The sequence below is a fragment of the Calonectris borealis genome, chromosome 19, assembly GCF_964195595.1.
Source record: "Calonectris borealis chromosome 19, bCalBor7.hap1.2, whole genome shotgun sequence".
In the NCBI taxonomy this organism is placed as follows: domain Eukaryota; kingdom Metazoa; phylum Chordata; class Aves; order Procellariiformes; family Procellariidae; genus Calonectris; species Calonectris borealis.
In genome coordinates, this window is record NC_134330.1 from 11,948,489 (window position 1) to 11,967,432 (window position 18,944).

The following is an 18,944-nucleotide window of genomic DNA, read 5'->3' on the forward strand; positions in this document are numbered from 1 at the left end:
ATCAAGTTTGAAAGGAAAAATGCTTTCCGATGTAATGCTGGCTCCAGGCTCACCCAGTCCTTGTGCTTTCCACGTCTCTAGTCTGCATCACTCCATCTTCTCCTTGCTGCTCATTAAAATCTCTTCCAGGAAAAATAACTAACACTTGCAGGATCTGAAAGTCTGACACACTACATAATATATGGCGGTAGGCTTTAGTTTGATTCCTTCTTCTCTTGCTGTGGTCTGCTTTTCAGCTTACCCTCTTTGGGGCCTGCCCATGGGACGGTGGTGGTGATGGTGGTGGTGGGATGGCTTCTGGGAGGGACCAGAGCAGCTGACTGGTCAAAACCACACGCTACCGTGTATGCGAGAATATAACCTCTCCCACGAGAAGGTGTCTGACATGGAGGTTTCACTGCAGATTACAACCAGGGCGTATGAAATGAAATAAATAAAAATTGCGCAGGCAAGGAGATGATTTTCATCTCAGGTAAGGTTATTGAAGACCAATATAGAAGAAGGGCAAAACTGCTGGAAAGCAAATGTCGTTGAATATGCAGACAGGACCAAATAGAGGGAGTTTTAACTGGCGCTGGTGGTTGCAGAGTCGGTTGGAAGACTGTGCACAAATCTCAGAAATGCCCATGTGTGAAAACGGGTGGTGCTTCTCAAGCCCTGATTCGCGGTCGGAAAAAAATGGCAAATGGACTCACGCTACCCCACAGTCTTGTGTCAAAGGTGGCGTTTACGAAGCAAAAATAGAAATTTTGTATGATGCTGGCAAATTCTCCTCTTTTTTACTCTGAAAATACTGTACAAGGATGCTCTAGCTCCCCTCTAATGCCGTGAACTCAAAGGCATGGTCATAAGGGAAAAGCGAAGTGAAGCTGGAGTACATGAAATAAAACGAACAGAACTTGCTTGTGGCAATGCTACGATCAACTTCCTGGGAATGCGGGCCCCGCGGAGAGCTATGCAGAATAGTCAGTCGGCCCCTAGGTTAAAAGACAGCCCCGCTGCAATAAGTCATGAGGCTGTGCCTCCTTAAAACTGCAAAACAGGCTGCTGGATGAAAGTTTCTTCCAAGTTACCATTGCTGTTTTGAAGCAGTAATTCGGGACTCCTGTATATTTTTTTTTATTGCATTAGGAAACAAAACCTTTAAAGCATTAAGACAGCCCTTTTATGTCCCTGCCAAAAGGATGTAGTTGATTCACAAGACACATTACGCTGCTGGCCTCAGGCTCCTTGTCGAATGGTGCTTTATCTGCCTGCCTCTGTCTCTTTGCCGTGTGAGAGTCGGTTCGGGGGAAGCTCACCCGGTGGCATGCGCATGCATGGTCAGTTTGGTTCACAGTGTCATGGCGAGAGGCTACTCCATGCCGCTCCGCAGGATCTGGTTGGCCGCAATCAACATCACGCTTATAATAAAGGCCATGGCAAACGCGCAGATAAGGCTCTTCCGTACGCAGGTCTGTCTGTTCTGCTTCTGGGCGTGCACTGCAGGGAAGACATGGGAAAGATGAGGTGCTCAGCCAAAGTAAGGTTTTTGCTTTCCACCAGGATCAGCCGAGCTCAGAAATCCTCCTTTGCCTCTATTACCTTGGCATAGCCCTCTAGTCCACACCTCAGAGATCCCCTGCGCCGGCCAAGTCTTACCTCCCTCTGGACATTTCCAAATAATTCACCTTACCTTTCCTTGCTTCCAAACCAACTTTCCTAACAGACCACCCTCTCATACTGCAGGAAGTCCTTTCTCTCTCATCTTGGCTTTTAAACCCTTCAAATGCTTGTAGGTGTGTTTTGGTTTATCTGTGTATTTCTTTTAAGCTCTTTATGAAGTTCTCTCTAAAGTTCTTTAATCGGAAATATTGGTCTTCTGTGAATGCCTTAGTCTCATCCAGGTCAACTGGGAATGAGCAGAGACTCAAGATGTGTTCCCCAACAACACTTAAAAAACCACTGTGATAGTTCCCATGAGTACGCGCTGTACGTTAGTTATTTTTCCAAACGGTCTTTGGGTTTTCTGTGCCTAAGTAAAATCAGACTTATTAAGAACCTTTTCAAATGAATGCTTGCAGAATAATTGTCAAAAGAGGTGAGAGTAATTTGCAGCAGTTAAAATGCAGACAGTGTTGGGATTTTTAGAGTTTGACTTATTTTATTTGATTTTAATTTTTTTTAGTTCATCAACAAGGATTCATGCTGTGACTTGCTAAAGCCATTTCATGTCTCTGTCTTAGCCTCCCTACCTATGAATGTCAGAACAACTTGTGGTATTGGGGTACTGTGAAGATCGATCTGTTTGAAAAGGCCTCGAGGGTCCCCCAAGGTAATCACGGAAAGCCAGAAGATCCTCGTGCACGGGACGGATAGTTCTGCCCTGCCACTATGGGCAGTACCGCATGGTCTGGTTTTGGCCTGAGAAGGGATGTACCCATCGCCTTTTCCTCATGGACAATTTGTGATGATGGGAGACTTTCAGACGGTTGACAACAAGCTCAGAATTACAATAAACCTAAAATGTGGCCAGGAAAAGTCTCCAAGTGCCCATGTTTGGAAAAGTCTAGGAGAATGTTTTTAGAATATATGGAAAAAAACCTTGTTCTGATCCAGGCTTGAACCTCATCGCACAGAGAGTGGGGAGCATTGGATGCTGCATTTTGAACACTTGTTTCATCCCCCCTCACCTCCTCTGGCCAGGATTTAGCAGTGCCTGTGTCCTAATCCCAGCTCCCACGCGGTCCCGCAGCATCAGCTCGGTGCCGGAGGCACAAGAAGCCCTCGTTAGGCAGCACTTTGAGTCAGACTGCCCAGGGCAGGGGAAGGCTGCACTACCAGCGCCCCAAGGGACTCGGTATATTCTGTGCAGATAATGAAATCCCCCTTACCGCAGCTCTCCTAAATTACTTGCTTTCTGCTTGCACTGCTCTATTCCTTGATTCCTTCGCTCGCTTTTATAATGCACACAGAATCAATACTGTGGTTCCTTGGTTTTGTGCATGATGTGCCGGCACTTTGAAAAGCTTGTTAAATCACAGCGTTAGTTATTTCTTTCTTTATTTTTCTATTATTTCTGTACTTTGAAAACACTCCCAGCCAGCAGACAAAACAGTGACATAAGCCATCACAGTCAGCATTGCTGTTCAGTCAGGGGCTCTGATGCTGATTACGGTGGCTGGGAGCAGCAGTCGAAGACTGGCCAAGGCTTTTTGTGATGGCAAGTCTCCTATTCAAAGGAAAAGGGTAAAGCATGTTCAGTGTTTCTTGCAGAAATGTTCCTGAATTGAACAATTTCTTTAGTCTTCTGTTATACCATCAAGTAAAAACAGAGTTTTAGAGCAGCAGGATCCAGGTAAGTCATTGTTATTGTTCTTTGCCGACTGAAGGTGCACCAGCCAACCAAATAACCTACCAAATAACTTCAGAAGAAAGGGGACATGTCTGTGCTGAAATGTAGAGGTGTTGCAGACCCAGAGAGACCCTGTTGCCTGGGGCTCAGCAGGAATTACTCCAGCAAGATGAGTATTACAGTTCCTCTGCCCCCTTGCAATCCACAGGGAGACAAAGAAACTGAAATTACTGACTTTCTTCACTGTAAACAAGGCTTCGCGCTGCCCTGTGAATTGCCGTCTTAAATATGAAGACCCATTTGCCCTGCCTATTAACTGGTGAGCTTTTGCCCTCAATTTTCTCCTTTCTCCAAATTCATAGATCCTTTGAGCATGGCATCTGTGCTTTTTCCTGTTGGTTTCTGTAGCTGGCATTGTTGCAGGGCTGGATGCTCAATTTGTTTTGCATTTGGTTACCAGCAGGAGTTTTTAATGCCCATGGGATGTGCAGGAGTTTGGATGTGAGCTGGTTCCTTGACCATGGTCAGAGCCTGAAGCTCCTCTGGAGATGCCCCAGCCTCTTCTTAGTGGGGAGAGCAACTCCCAGGCTATCCAACGTAAATGAGATCTCAAGAAGCAAAGGCAAATCGAGGCTGGGTCATCCTTCATCTTCTCAACATGCAGAGAATGTGCTGGTGAGGACTCACCACGGTGTCACTAGGTGGCAGAGACAGAGCTCCCGTCACTATAACTTCTCCACCAGGACATGAGGTTAATGGGTCCAGCCCATTCCAGGGTGCGTCAGTCCACTGGCTGTGGCTGCCAGGCTGGTCACCATGCCCACAGTGGGTTTGAGATGGTCAGGGTAAGTGCCGAGAGCCTTCTCGCCTGCAGAAAAAGGCTTGCTAACATGAATAGCTACAGTGTATTTATAGTGGCTTCTGTCATAACCCTGCCAAAGGTGAGTGATATTTGCTTTCTCTGGCTGGATGGAGTTATTTTCATTTTAAGAGGTCAGTTTTTCATTCCCAAGCCTTTAGCTGAGGAGTGGATGCTCCTAGCGTTGTCTGGGGAGAGCAGGGAGGGGAGCTGCGGCAGCTCTTGTACATCCAGTTAATCTGAGTATCAGGGCTGAGGGTGAAATACCTGCGGCAGACGGCACGGGTCACTGTAACCAGCGGGCACTCTTCTTTCCCATGAGCTTAATGTCGTGAGCATTTGGATAAAGGGAATTGCCAGACAAATGATTTTTGTACTGCAAATTTTTTTTATTATAATGTCACTGCAAACAGTTGTCATTTTCCTGTGTCTCATCATAAAAACACACACTCTTCTTGGCTCTCAGTTTTGTTCTCCTGCCCTAAGCATTAATAAAAATTGAAAGAAAGGCTGAGGACATAACGGTGCCTCCCTTCTGGTTGTATTCTTTATCGGCGGGGCTGGTGTGGGCTGCTTGTACTGAGGAGTTGGGCATTTTCATTGCTGTGCTCTTCATCAAGAATAAGGCAAATGAAAACCCCTAGAAATGCGTAGGAGGGAAAGTTGTAATGTAAGCCTAGATCTGACATCTTGCAAACGACTCTCATGTTCAGAGTGAACTGAACAAAATCCTGGACTTGTCCCTGATCATAACATGAATATTGTATTTGGTTTAAAGCGCGTGTGTGGTTGTGTGTGTGTATGAGTGTGGGAGAGAGAGATAAGGTATATTGTCCATGTTGATATAGGAATAATATTATACAGTTGTGAAGATCTTGTTATGACAAGAAGCCAAGACGGCAACATTTTGAGAATGTCAGAAATTTGTACGTGTTTGTACCGATGGAGACGTGTCCTGTACAGTGCTGTTTAGCACCTGGCTGTGCCGAGCCAGCTAACCCCAGGTGTGGAGAAGGGGGGATGTCTCTGTCCACAGATGGAGAAGGGTTTTGGGGCTTCTCCTCAATGGCGAGGTGACAGTGAGTGGAGATCCCCCATTTCAGCAAGGTACTATTGAAAGTATCTGCTATGTCTCTTCCCTTAGGAGCCATTCCCAAATCTCACTAAAAACCATCGGGGCTCATCTTGGCTTCATTCCTACCCATAATTAAAGGCATTTCTATGGGGTGGATGAAATGTACATTAAATATAGACGTGAGCCTCTAAGCTAGTCCCTTTAGGCTACCTTTACAGTTGAAAGAAATAGATGCTTTTTAAGGGGCAATTCGTCCGGTCCCAAGGTAGCACCTAAAATAAGCTTGAGGAATTATACCCAAAAAGCAACTCCTTCACTCCACTAATTAAGTGAGTAAAGGGTGACTGACTTACATGGAGACACTTCTCTACAGCCATTTAAAGCTAGGCTGAGATGCTTCATGACAGCTCTCCCTTAGTGCCATTGCTCCATGCCATCAGGCCCTGTAATTCCTGCTTTTGAGCCCTGTAGGGATCTTAGTGTTTGGGAAATGGGAACACCAGGGCACAAATAGGTCGTTCAGGTAATGGCATGCCCAGCCCAGAGAGCTGCAGGGATGCAAGCTGCTCTCAGCCTGCCTTTCCTGGGGGAAATGCTCATGTCAGAGCTGCCATGGACCAGAACCGTCCCCTTCCTCTGGGACCTGAAGCAAAACTTTGCATCTTTGTTGACAGTGTTCAGTTGATCTTTATTCTCTCGTGGATTTGTGCGTGTGTGTGTGTATTCCTAACAACATCTAAAAAAGGGTCTGTTTTGCTTCTAGGTTCTGCCTAGCACCAGCAATGCCAACATCCCACGAGAAAAGCTGTTCTTGCTGTACTTTTGGAAGCTGGGACTTCCAAAATGAGATGCTGAGCATTTAGGTTTTCGGACCCATATTTTTTTGGCGACTGGGATAGTTCGCCCGAGTACCGACGCTGAAAGAAGCCTGCGTGCCTCTCGCCGCGGTGACAGCTGGCGTGTGTCTCCACTGAATCAGCAGGTCAGTGGGGACTAACAACTCCATTCATGTAAGTAAGCATCTCTTCCTCCCTGCCGCTCTCCAGGAGGAACAAAAAAAAATGTTGCTTGGCTTGATTTGAAGAGCGTTGCTGCTTGCCTCCCTCCTGCAGGCTTTTTAAAATTCAGCTGTGCTCTTCTGCATCTTTTCTGCAGTATTCAGCAGAGGGTGAGCGTGCTGGATATAGCTTCTGAATCCCATTAATTAGCCAGGCTAAGAATTGCACTAATATTTTTATCTTTTGCTTTGTTTTAAAGACCCTTCGGTGTCTCTGCCTGGTGCCTTTTCAGAGGCTATTCGACCCCTCAGAATATCAGGATTTCCTCCAAATTGGCCTATATAAAGTGGCATTGCTGTGGGTGGGAAAGCACAGTAGCTGTCCCAGGGTGACGTGCACAAACCCTGAGATTCTCTGTAGGTATCTCCCTGGACTTTTCTGCACTTGAGATGATTTGTATCTGTTTAGCTGTTCCAACCAGCAACGCTTCGGAGCAGCACAAGTTCCTCTGGCCAAGAAAATCCTTCTCCCAAGGTGGCTTAAAATGGGGAATGTTCTTGCCAGTGTTATCTCCGTTCAAAGTGCAAAATCCACTGTAAAAGTTGAGGCTGTGTCTGATCCCAGTTGCTGATCACTTACTCAACGGTCTCGTGGCACTGCTGAGAGGACGCTGTGTTAAGCAACACCTGCTGAAGCAAAGTGTTTCCCTTTCTCTAGCTACCTCTGGGGATTGCTTAGACCTTGACCTTGCAGACACTCTCACATGTGTTGAGATGAGCTGTCCTGTGGTGTCCTGTGTAGCACATTGCAGCTCTGCACCAGTGGTCCCGACAGCGCCGAACAAGAGGTGAGCAGGGCAGCAGGGTGCAGATGCACCGTCTCTGCTCATTGCTGGTGTCACAATGCAGAGAGAGGACTCTCCCCAGCTGTTCCCTGGGAGCCCAGAGCAGAAGACCTTTTCTGTTTGTGGAAAGACAATAGAAAACTGGTGGAGCTTAACACAGCTTGCTAAAGCAGTGCCAATAAAGTCTTTCCATGATAGGCTGAGAGAGAGATGCGAAGTTCTGTAGGGAAATTCAGTCTTAGACACTCACCTCAGCTGCACATCCCTCTGCCTGAATCCCACCAGAGAAAGGAGGGCCGTAAGGCAAAGCACCCACTAGTTCATCCCCTGCCTGAAACAGGATCAGCTTTACTGAGACCACATGGAAGAAGGCTAACGGCAGCTCTTGAGCTTTCTAAGTGTGTCATTGCTACTTACTCTAATAGAACTCCATGCTAACTCTGCTTGCCCATTGCATGTCATGGATCAGACTGAGATTTACAGGTGAAGAAGAAAGAGAATAATTGTACAGAAACACAGAAACTTTCTCTCTTACCTTCAAATTCTGTTTGGCAGTTGCCAGAGTTTTCATTTAAACTTTCCTCTTCATTGATAATGATGTTCTCGATGTCCTTCATCGTTAGGTGGTCCCGGAAGGCATGGTAGAGGATGTGTTTCAGCTCTTCCAGTGTTATCCTCTGCATGTCGAACTGTGGGAAGAGGACCGAGTTAGACTCAGCCACTGGTAACAGGCATGGTACTCGGAGGAAGAGAGGCATGTAGGCATGACGCAGTTCCCTACTTGTGTTATTTTTTCAACCTCATTTCAACACCTCAATATAACTTTGCAAATTTTGCTCCTTTGGGTTCATTTAACATTAACAGTGTGAGCGTTGCAAATGGATGCTGCTAGAGCTCTTGCCAGCTTACTTAAATCCGGTAGAGCAGTAGAGAAACACAGCCCTATGCCAAGGATGGTCTTCCAGGCTGGAGATGCAGCAACCTGGTATCAGTCTCCTAACAGAGATAAAACCCCGAGAGACTCCCCTGGTAGCTCTTGCACCTTGCCATGAGCCACAACCTTGAATCTACCCCTTTTTTCCTTCTAACTCTCCAATTGTGCCTGCGTAGCAAGCACAAGCAGAGAACATTTCCCTCTTAGCTGACTTCTGCTGTAGATCCAGTAAGTAAATGTTGTTCTTGCACACACCAGATATTAAAACCAGATGATTCCTGCAGAATATGTAGAAATGAACATTTTGCAGCAGAGGAACTTTGCACAGGTGTAAGGTTCGTGGTATTAACATCTGCTAATGGTACAGAAGAGATAACATTCACACTGGCTGACTTGCAGTGCCAGGGGAGGAGACCAATCTCTTTGAGCCATCGGTGCAGTCAATAAAGAAGGATGGAAATGCTCCGAGTCACCCTGCATCTCCCCGTGCTGCAGATGATCACCCTGCGAACAGCACCTTGAACTCTCAGGCCTTATAGCCCCAAACACAGGCTTGCCTCCAGCAAACAGTGAGCACCAGGACTTGTACACCCTCTTCTAAACTACCCACCTTCGAGAAACCTTAGAAAGGCCAAACACCTCTGGCTTAATGCTGCAGTGCAGGAAAAGCGATGCAAACTTGTGCCTGTTTCTGCAATTGAGAGTGTGGCAATAGCGAGCGATCAGATTGCATAGCCAGCATTTCGGAAATGGTACAGCAAGAAATTCCTGCTCCTTTCCCCCAGCCTGATAAGAAGAGGACAAACCTCATCAGTTCTGAGCTGCTCGGTGTGTTATCTAAGGTTGTCTTCCCTGACCAATGCTTCACACCTCATCGCACAGATGCAAAATCATTAATCCTCAAAGGGGTTAACTGAGAAAAATAAGTGCACTTTGATTAAATCTGGACCCTGAAATATTTATGCGTATCTGTGTGTGTATAGGCAGATTTGCACACATACATATATATTTATTCATCTATCCTTAGAAGCACTGATTTCTACAATTCTACGTATTTGTTTATTTCCTGCAACAATCAAAATCCTGGTGCTGAAAATCTGTGGAAAAGTGGACAGCAGGGGCAAGGGCCAAAGTTCTTGGTTTTGCCCCAGATGAGTTCTCCAAAAAGCAAGTCTGGTGGGTTTGGCAGTTTTGCTGCTGTCCTTGTTCCTCAGGGATTCAATGTTCATGCCGCCCAGCTAAAAATAGCGAGCGCACAATTGTCACTCGTGGCTCCTTGTTGCACAGTTCAAAGCTGGATTGCAAATCCCCCGGTATTTAGTCACAAATTTCCAGCCTGCTTTGTTGTGCTTGAGGAAATCTCGCTGCCCGTATTCTGCTTTCTTTCATGTTAAAAGAGCAAGGAAAATCGAGCAGCTGTGTACTTCACAACCCGCATGATTATGAAACGCGTTTCTCTTGGCAACTAGAGGTGTGGAAAGGGGGGTTAATTCATATGGTTGCCTTACAGCGGTGTCGGGAGGTGTTAGTGGAGGTTTGCAGAGTGCCTTGAGGCTGCCCAGGGCTTGCAGCCCTCCTGGCTGGCTTCCTGCAGCGCTGATTGCACACCAGCACCGTGGAGGTAAAAGCAATGATTTCTCACCTACCACCCAATCCCGCATTCTTCTGGGGTCTTTATCTTGGGAGAACTCAAACCTCAACTTGAGCCTCAGCATCTTCCTGAGTCCACCCATATGCCAAACCCATAATTACATCCTAATGGTCACTTGATATCAACAGGAGCAGCCTGTCTGCATGTGGTTACTCCATCCCATCTCATCAGGGTGTGATGTTCAATCTGTGTTGGTGTTTTCTACTTCTTCTGGGCTCAGGGACAGTTTTCTGAGGCCAATACAAACTTTTTTGCTGTAGCTTATGGGTTTACTTTTCCCCCCTGCAGGGAGCAATCTTTCTAGAAGCTGTCCAAAACCTGTGTTCACCATCACCAGATGGATGCTCACCCCTGTCAGTGCTTCATGGCTCAGAGCAGTGTCTCTGTGATCTGCTCTTTACTTGTGTCCTTTTTTGAGGATATCTGCAGGGGTGTGTGAGCCTCCTTAAGACCTACTTACTGGAAGCGCTCACAGACTTTACATGGGCAGGATAGCTGAAGATGAGGGACCTCTGGTATGCTGCATGCATCCTGTCCTTGTAAAAGACGATGGAATGCTTCAGGATCTGCCTCACTACGTCCCAAGACAACTGCGTTGGAAGAAAAACATCTCCGGATCAGCTCTCAGGCCCTTCAAGTCTGCCTCCAGAATTACAGGTGTGAAAGCTCACCTCGGGACACACCATTGCCTGTGTTGGCATACATATGCTGCTCCTTTCCTCTCACTCTTAGGGGTCTTTGCTGGTCTCCCTTTATACCAGCATCGCCACTAACAAGCTTTTGCAGAGTCTACTGTGATGCTACCTGTTGCTTTGCTTCAAGCTACCTGGATTACAAACACAACCATGGTTATCTTCTAATCCTAACAACGTGGAAACAGTAATGACTTGTGGGTTTTGGGGTCTTCCTGTAGCTAGTGGGAAATAATTGTTCTCTTGACAAATATGCATCTGTTGCTGCATGTCCAGCTCTTGCTTTTCAGCTTTATGCTAATATACAGAGAAATTATCTTTTTATTGTTCCATTTTGCCTTTTAGGAAGAGGAACAATCTCAGATGGGGTTCAAAATCACCCTTGTTGGCTCATGTACTGAGTGTTTGGCCTGTTGGCAAGCATATGGTCACTGCTCCTGCTTTGCTCCACTCTCCAGTACTTGCATGCAGGAGGTATGTCCTCCGTTAGATACGTATCAGCACAGGCGTTTGTCCAGGCTGGGCTCAAGCTTGGTGCAGCCAGCGACAGGACTTTGCATTGGGCTTGGGCTGCCAGGTAATTTCTTCTATTATCATTGCTCTCCAGTCTGGCAGTTTCCCTGATTCGCTTTTCAATTACTCTGGCTTTTTATTGTTGTAATGACAGTAACCAGGGAGCAACTCGTAACTTTTATTGGCTCCACTGAGAGGAAAACTGTGACTGTTGCAAGCTGAAAACTTTCTACAGGATTTACAATTAGAAGGAATCAATGATGCTGCTTCTGAACTGGTGCTCTTGGAATACAAGTGATATAGAAACAAACTGTGCCTAATGCTGACGCTCAGATGCCCCAAGTGATGCAGTGAGTGCCCTGAATGAAAACCTCTACTTGTACGGGTATGTTTGGCTTCTGTGGAGAGCACCAGGAATTGTCCACTGCAGTTTCTGATGGACCTCAGTGGCTGTCCCCAGCATAGACATCTCCTGAAGTTGGAGGATGTTGTCCCAAGAGATATCTGGAAGGGAAAGTGGACCTAATCCAACCCAGCTTTAAATTTCCTGCTGGGAATGAAAGCAGAGTCCCTGCCAGTTCCTTCAGCCTCCCTATCCCCAATTTCCAAAGTTTGCAGCTGACTGACAGCTGCCGTGGCTGCAGAGCACTGGTTTCACTACCGGCACCTTTTGCAGATACCTCCGTGTCCTACTGGCATGCTCTCCTTCTGCTCTATGCAGGGAAACAACCCTATGAGAAGTTTGCTTCTTTGAAGAGTTAAATGCTGAAATATTACTTATGATAATTTCCTTTAATATCAGCTCTGCTTTTAAAAAGAGTGGGAAGCTCCTCTCGTGAACCCTAAGCTGGCCTGACTGCCGTGCAGACGAGGTGATGCCAGGCTGGGACCCTGCAGCAATGTCAGCGGGGTCGGTCTGGTGACCTGCAAGATCTATTGAGACTGCATCAACAAAAATGCTCTTCTCCACAGGAGGCAGGACTGGTCCTCTGGCAGTGATGGTTTTAGGTAGGAGAGCACTTGGATATTATTTTTCCTGAGCCTATTGGGCACAGGTTTCCCATGTAAGCCATCTGAAGAAGTCCTGTTTGGCTGTTGAAGGCTCCAAGTGATCCTTGTGTCTACTGATGTGCTGTCTCACACTGGGGTGGGAGACTGAGACAGCAGCAGGAGAGCAGGCTCTTGCCTGATGCTTTTGAAAATCAGGTCTGCAAACCCAAAAGCTTCATGTTTCATAGATTTCTTGTTTGGGGCAGCCCTTGATAATTTCTGAATAGTGAGATAATGCCTTTGTTTCGCTCTCAGACCTATTGCGTGTCAGGCAGCGGTGTCTTGAACACCTATGGGGCAAATGCAAACTGGCTCTGGCCACACTCGCAGCTGACTGCCACACTGGGGGATGTGGCCCAAAAAATCATGGAATCATGGAATAGTTTGGGTTGGAAGGGACCTTTAAAGGTCATCTAGCCCAACCCCCCTGCCATGGGGGGTTCAACTTGCTCAGAGCCCCGTCCAACCTGACCTTGAATGTTTCCAGGGATGGGGCATCTCCCACCTCTCTGGGCAACCTGCGCCGGTGGGCTCTTTGCAGAGGGGCTGGGCTTTGGGCTGTGCTAACCACAGTCATGTCGTTTCTGGGCAGCTCTGAACAGAGGCAGCTCTGTGAGGGCTCGCAGCCCACGGTGCAGCGGTTCCTTGAGCCAGACGGGCTTTGAGCTCATGAACTACTGATCTGGGACTTTTCTATAGGACCGATGTTTTGTGTTGGCCGTATATTAAAGCACACAGCCCCCGTGCGCTCCACACAGAATCTAATGTATTCCCATCTCTGCCTGGGGGCTGGATGAATGGCCATTTTGTACCGACTGTACCTCCCAGATAAGCTCAGCCGTGGATATTTTATAACGAGAAGAAAACGGCGTGTGCTGGAGGAGTCTGGAGGGGCAAGGAGACCATGCACAAAGGGAGCAAGCTACTGCAAGCAAGGCTGCTTTTGCAGATGGGATCTGCTGTGCTGTGGAGGCTGAAGGACTCACTACTCGTACCTAAGAGGCAGCAAGCACTGTTTCAGGCCACAGCACTGTGGCAAGCCTGCACTGTAAAAGCTCCTGGATGAGCTTTTATATATATTTATATATATAAAAAAGTATTGTCTTATTACATATATAATAAAGTGTAAAGTATAAAGCCTGTATGTATATATATAAAAAAATATGTGGGAACATATGGAATATTTTCTAAATATCCAGACATACACCCCCTCCAAATCTGAAGGTTTCTCATTATATATTTTACTATCAAACAAAGCATGCCACTGAAGGGAGAACATTTGCCAGCCCGAGGCCTGGAGCCACTCTCATGGCCCCCCTGGGACAGAGGGACAAAGCCATTTCACAGCCTGTTACATGCTACTGGTTTTAAAGCAGCAATGATTTTTTCCTATGTTCCCCCAAATCATGACCACCATTACAGCAAAACTAATTTCCTCTACCCACCCCCCTCGCTGGCCCACACATCCACTGAAGGAGGGGTGGGAGTCCTGCAGCACCAGCAATGAAAGCACAGAAGCTATGTTTCGCTCTGCTCCGCACACATCTCCCTGTCGAGGCTGGCTGACTACGTGCTGTAAGCTGAAGATGGAGGGCTCCCTTTTTCTTTTCCTCATCCCTACTTCTTTTGGTCCTTCCACCACTTGCTCCGTGCCAGTGCACTTGCATTTATGGCCCAGGGTGAAGCAAGCAGAAGTCCCTCAGGGCTGCTCTGCGGGCTGTGGCAGGGCCCGGGGCTGTTCCCACGTGTGCACAAGCACTTTCTCTATCTGGGGACCATGCCCAACCATCTGTGGAGGTCTCACATCGCCCTGCTGACAGCAGCCTTGTCCCAGCTTGCTGCCCTTCCACGGGGGGCAGGAAGGAGAAGATGGGGCAGTGCAAGGGAGAGCATGTGCTTCTCCCTGCACCCAGTGCAATACTCACCCTCCACCTCCTCCCAGTTCAGCTGTGTGCTTCTGCTGCTGGGAAAAGCCTCCTATGAGTGGGCTGAAGTATGATAATCCTCAGCAAAGACCAGAAAGAACCACCTGCCCCTCCATGCTGTCAGCTCTCCTGTAGGGATCATTTGGGGTAAGAGAAGCAAACAAATGTCCTCACCCTAAACTGGGGTGGAACAAACAGCACCTTTCCCTTGGGATACCCACTGCAGGCAGACAGTCTGGCAGGGTAGTCAGAGCGCGCTGTCACCCTGCCAAGACGAGCTCAAGGCCCTGGGCGTCCTCACCGTGCAGGGCTGTGTCACCGTCCCAGCACAGAGGTGGAGAAGGGCCTTTTTGCAGGACAGCAGTCCTAAATTCAGCCTTGGCAGCTCCCAGCTGCCTCCAACAATCCCCACTAGCCTGTAAGAGGGAGCAGAGCTCCATCCATCCATGGATCACCTCTTCCTCCCGGGAGATGATGTTGCACATCTCTGCTGCTGCAGAAAGACATGGTCCCATCCTGCCAAGGGTTGGACCCCAGGACTGAGCACCCTACTTTCCCTGGGTGCCAGCAGCCAGTGCACCCACAGGGTGTTTCTCCATCCTGCTCTCCCATCACTCACAGGGAGCACGAGGCTGTGCTTGGCCCCGTCTGTACATACGCACTCCCAGCGCCAGGGCATGCAGGCTCAAGGAGCCCAGCAGGAACCAGTGCCCCTATAGAAATAAACTTACATTCTTACCCACGTGGTGGCTGGGGCTGCGTGACACCACAAGTGCCTGTCTGCTCGCTCGAGCTGTCTCCGTGTCGGCGGGATGTGCCCCAGGCCACCTTGCCCTGCAGCTATTCCAGCACCCAGCCGCTTGCGACAGCTTCTCCACCCCACCCTGGGCTTAGGGTGGCTGTCACCCAGGTACCACTTGCCGACACAGCCTTTCGGGAACAGCCAACTTCCCTGGTGCCGCACCGGAGCACCTCGCCTGCCAGGGAGCGGGAAGGGGTAACAAGCTCATTTCCATAGTAACAGACTCGTTACTGTGCTGGCTAACGGGAGATTGCTCCATTCTTCCCGGCAGCTTTGTCAGCAGGGAAACGTACACACACTGATGGATTAAAACCAGATTTAAGTGCATATTCGCAGCCCTTAACCCCAAGCGCCTGGCCTAAGTTTGCACTATGAAATGAAGTAGCATTCAAAACTGCCTTGGCCCGTGGCTACCCCCTGTATCTCCCTCCAGCCACCCCACAGCCCACGTGGGACCGTTGAGGAGCACTGTTGGGATGCTCGCAGCTCTGTGAGAGCTGGAGATTACGAACTGTTCTGTGTATGGGTCAAAACAACCTCCTTTACCCGCTTGTCTGGCCTGGAACAAGACCATGTCTGGGTGGAACAAGACCATGCCGAAGCGCGGTGACCTCTGCAAGAGGGTGTATGGGGTGAAAGCAGGTGAGCTCTCCCCGGTGCGTCTGCCAGCCTGAAACCCAGGGCAGGAAAGTCCTGCCCTCCGCTGCCCAGCCCTCGAGGTAAGTGTGACCGATGCTGGGTGCTCCTCGGGGGCCGGGGAGCAGGACAAGGGAGTCGGGGTGGCCCAGGCAGGTGCTCAGCATAGGAAACCTGCCTGACTGTGCAGACAAGGAGGAGAAAGAGTAAATAAAAATGAAACACAGAACGGACGCTCTGAGAGCACAAATGCACACCAACTCCTTGTTAACCTTCTAGAAATGTTTTGGAGGTGGTCCTGAGCCTGCCATGTACCAGAGGCAAGAAGCTGTCCAGCTCGAGGAGGCCACAAAGGCTCAGTGTGGGCAATGTGCCTGGTGAGTATGAGCAACGCTGGGGTGCCCTCCCCAGCTCCTCGCTGGTGAACTGCAGGCTGACACCCCTGCCTGCCCCCATCCCCATCCATATCATCCACAGCCACATCCCCCCACCTGGAACTGATGCACAACCAGGGACCCGTTCAGGTTTTGACAGCCTGGCATTTCCCCATGTGGAAAATAACATTTCATTTTAAAAAAACCTCACAACTCAGTCCAATGTTAAATATAATGGAAAAAATCACCTTTGGCCTGCACAGTGGGGATGGAGATGGGTTCCTCACTCCATCCTGCTGCTTGCAGGCTGCACTGATAGCTGTGAGCTGCTGGCTCAGTACTATGTGTACACAGCCCTTTCCCTGGGCACTTACACCTGAACCACTGGAATAAGGCAACAAGCAATACTGAAAACCATTTGCAAAGCTCCTGCAGGGCTACACAGCCCAGAATTGGGAGCTCAGAGCCAGCCTGAGTGCCCTGCACCCCTCTCCTGCTCTGTGGGAAGGTCCTACTTGTCCCTTTGTCCCAATGGTCGGCATGCTTCAATACCGTTTTCTTAATACTGGTGCTGCTACTTCTAATTTCTTTACTACTTCCTCACCCTATGGCTACATGCTGCTCATTCAGAGAGGGTAAAGCTAAACTCTTTTACACTTGTCTTCCTGGCGAGGATGACCATTTGCTGCTTTCCCCATGTGCTGTCCTGCTCCCTGCACATCTCCATATCTGATTATAGCTGCTGCCAACGGCTCGGACATCCACACTGTCACGTGCTACTTCAGGTCTCAGTTACTCACCCAGCTAACATTTGAGAAGCTAAAATATAGGTTGTCACAGCTCACATCCAAGTGCTTGTAGGGCATGCCTACAGAGCAGGGGCTGGGGGAGGGATGGGTACCCCGATGAGTCCTATGTGCTCAGTGCTCACCACGTGTCCTCCCATGGTCCCTCACCGGTGCCCCAGAGATGGTATCAGCTTTGCCGATGTCCCCACCTGCACCCAGTGTGGGTTTAGAGCATCCCTTAGACCTTCTGGCTACATGACACAGGATTCCTGGGACACGAGTCTGTGCACCCAGCACGTTTCTAAAATGAACCCGAGAAGACACTGTTGTTTGGGTCTGGTGATGGAAAACGCTGCTGACAGCTGGTCTGCGAAGCAATCCTCTTGTATAGTCCTGGCTGTACAAGAACGAACCTGGAGACATAGTTCCCTCTGCTAGATCTCACCACCGGTGAGGTTGGTGCCGTCCTTTACTAGACCCAGACTTTAACTCTCCGGAGTGACGTTTTAAGCAGGGGAGTGGGTCATTGGCTTTACCTCTGCACTGATCTCCTCGCTTCGCAGCTGGGTTATAACTGTTATTAAACTGGGCTAAGAGAAATAGGCCCTCTGATAGGTAAATCACAGTAACACCTCCACAGAAAACACAGTACGAAGGTTAATCCTGGGCCCATTCAATTAACTTTAAATACTTTAACTAAAACAGGGAGAAGTGGTGATTTTTTTTTTTTTTTTAATTAGAGAATGCTCTCAGGCTGAAGTACAAATTAACAGGCTCTAACGATTTCTTTTGCCTAGTTTTAAAGCTCCCAGGCCTCGACACCAGGCTCCCGGTCTGATCCCAATCAAAATGCATACATAAATAGGTCTGCAAGGTCTTGACCTGCGATGCGAGGCCTGTGGGAGCCTCTTGGAGGAGCAAACTCACAAGATTTAATTAGGGCTAAAGGTGGGAATTCCTGTTTGGGAGCAAGCGCCTTCAGCCTACCCAGCAAATATGGAGTTTCTAATGGATTCATCTCCCCAGCGTAAATGCATCAGTGGGATAAGGAGAAACACGCTCTGGGCTGGTGATGCTTGTGGGTCCTGCTGCGGGCAGCGGATTTTAGGCAGTCCTGTTCCCCCCTGTTCAATCGACGAGAGCACGACAACGGGGTTTCATGGCAGGCCACTATGCGGGGTGTGCCAAAACCCCATGTTTTGCAAGAAAAAAAGGGCCTTCATTCTTTGCCCCACAAGATGCTTCTCCATCAGGGGGAGGGCAGAGGGGTCTGCGCCCCGGAGGGACGCGCTGGGACCCTCGGGGGACAGCGGCTCCTGCGTCCGGCTGCGCCGGGTAAGACGTATTTACCTCTTGATCCAGGCACTCACTGAGCAAGGGCGTGAGGGGACTTTGATCTGCGTTAGCTGCTCCAGAGCTAAAGCTCGTGCCGTGCGAGGTGCCGGCAAAGCGGCTTCACAGACCTGGAGAGTGGGCTATTGCTTTTCGACAATAACGATAAACCTGACACCCAGCAAGCACAGAAGGATTATGGAGTGAGCGAAAGCCAACGTCTAGCAAAAATAACCTGTCCTGTCCTGCAGATTGAATTCGACCCACCGCTTTTCTCCCCATTTTTCGCATGCAGCCACAGGCAGCATCACTGCCTGGGGAAGTGATCTTTAAGCTGCTTCTGAATTAGATCAGGCAGCAGAAACCTGAGCGAAGTAAATGAACTGGCCGTGCAGCCCTGCTGCCGAATGTCTCCTGAAAGCCTTCAGCCAAAGGAAACCAATTTTTTACTTAACAGTTACAAATGTTTCGAGAATGCTGAGAGAAGTGGATTAGAAGGTGAGACATGTTCCTGAAATGCATGAAGGACACTAATAATTAATAAAAGCTTTACCAGGGAGACCGAGAGATACTATGGGAAATGTGAGGCATCCTTGACACTGCAGATGATGGTTAACAAAAAATAATAATAACGAGGCAGCAAACAGACCTTCTAATACTGCAGTCTAGCACCAGACAAAGCTAAGATAGATGGAGAGCAGCTTCTCGGGCTGCTGTATTTAGCCAAACTACATTTGTTTTCTAGGTTGGTCTCCTTGTTTCATAGCTCACAATGGTCTGTTCAGCCCCAAATGCAAGTGTAGGCTGCCATGCTCTGTGCTGCGGTGGGCACAGAATAAGTGGTGCTTTATAGGTCGGGTTTGCTCTGAGGTGACGGTCACCAAATACAAAGAGGAGACAACTGGAAAATGGCTGTGAAATGCACCAGCTGGTCTGGTGGCGTACGCAGCCCGCGCACCCCCAGGCCCCATTACAACGTGTTTCACTGGTGAGCGGGCAAGATGGAGAGAGCAGGGAGGGCCATTTATTCAGGTTAGTGGGGTTACACAATCCAGAAGAGAATCCGCCTCGTAGGAAACACGATGTGTTCACACTCCCTCCAGTATGAGCTTGGCTGGCCCAAACCTCATCATTTCT

The 18,944-nt window shown here is 48.7% G+C and overlaps 1 protein-coding gene across 4 annotated transcripts in view; it reads right to left on the bottom strand.

The window, feature by feature from the left end:
- Positions 1-217: 217 nt before the first annotated feature.
- The window catches only part of CALN1 (calneuron 1), a 151,433-nt gene continuing 132,706 nt past the window's right edge, over positions 218-18,944 (bottom strand). For 3 of the 4 annotated variants that reach the window (XM_075169144.1, XM_075169145.1, XM_075169143.1), the window contains 2 exons: positions 7,646-7,799; positions 1,125-1,482 (listed from right to left, as the gene is read on the bottom strand). In XM_075169144.1, the coding sequence (XP_075025245.1) occupies positions 1,355-1,482; positions 7,646-7,799 (282 nt within the window). In that variant the 3' untranslated portion in view covers positions 1,125-1,354. Of the gene's footprint in view, positions 1,483-7,645; positions 7,800-18,944 lie in introns of all 4 variants that reach the window. The other variant, XM_075169146.1, reaches the window with a different exon arrangement.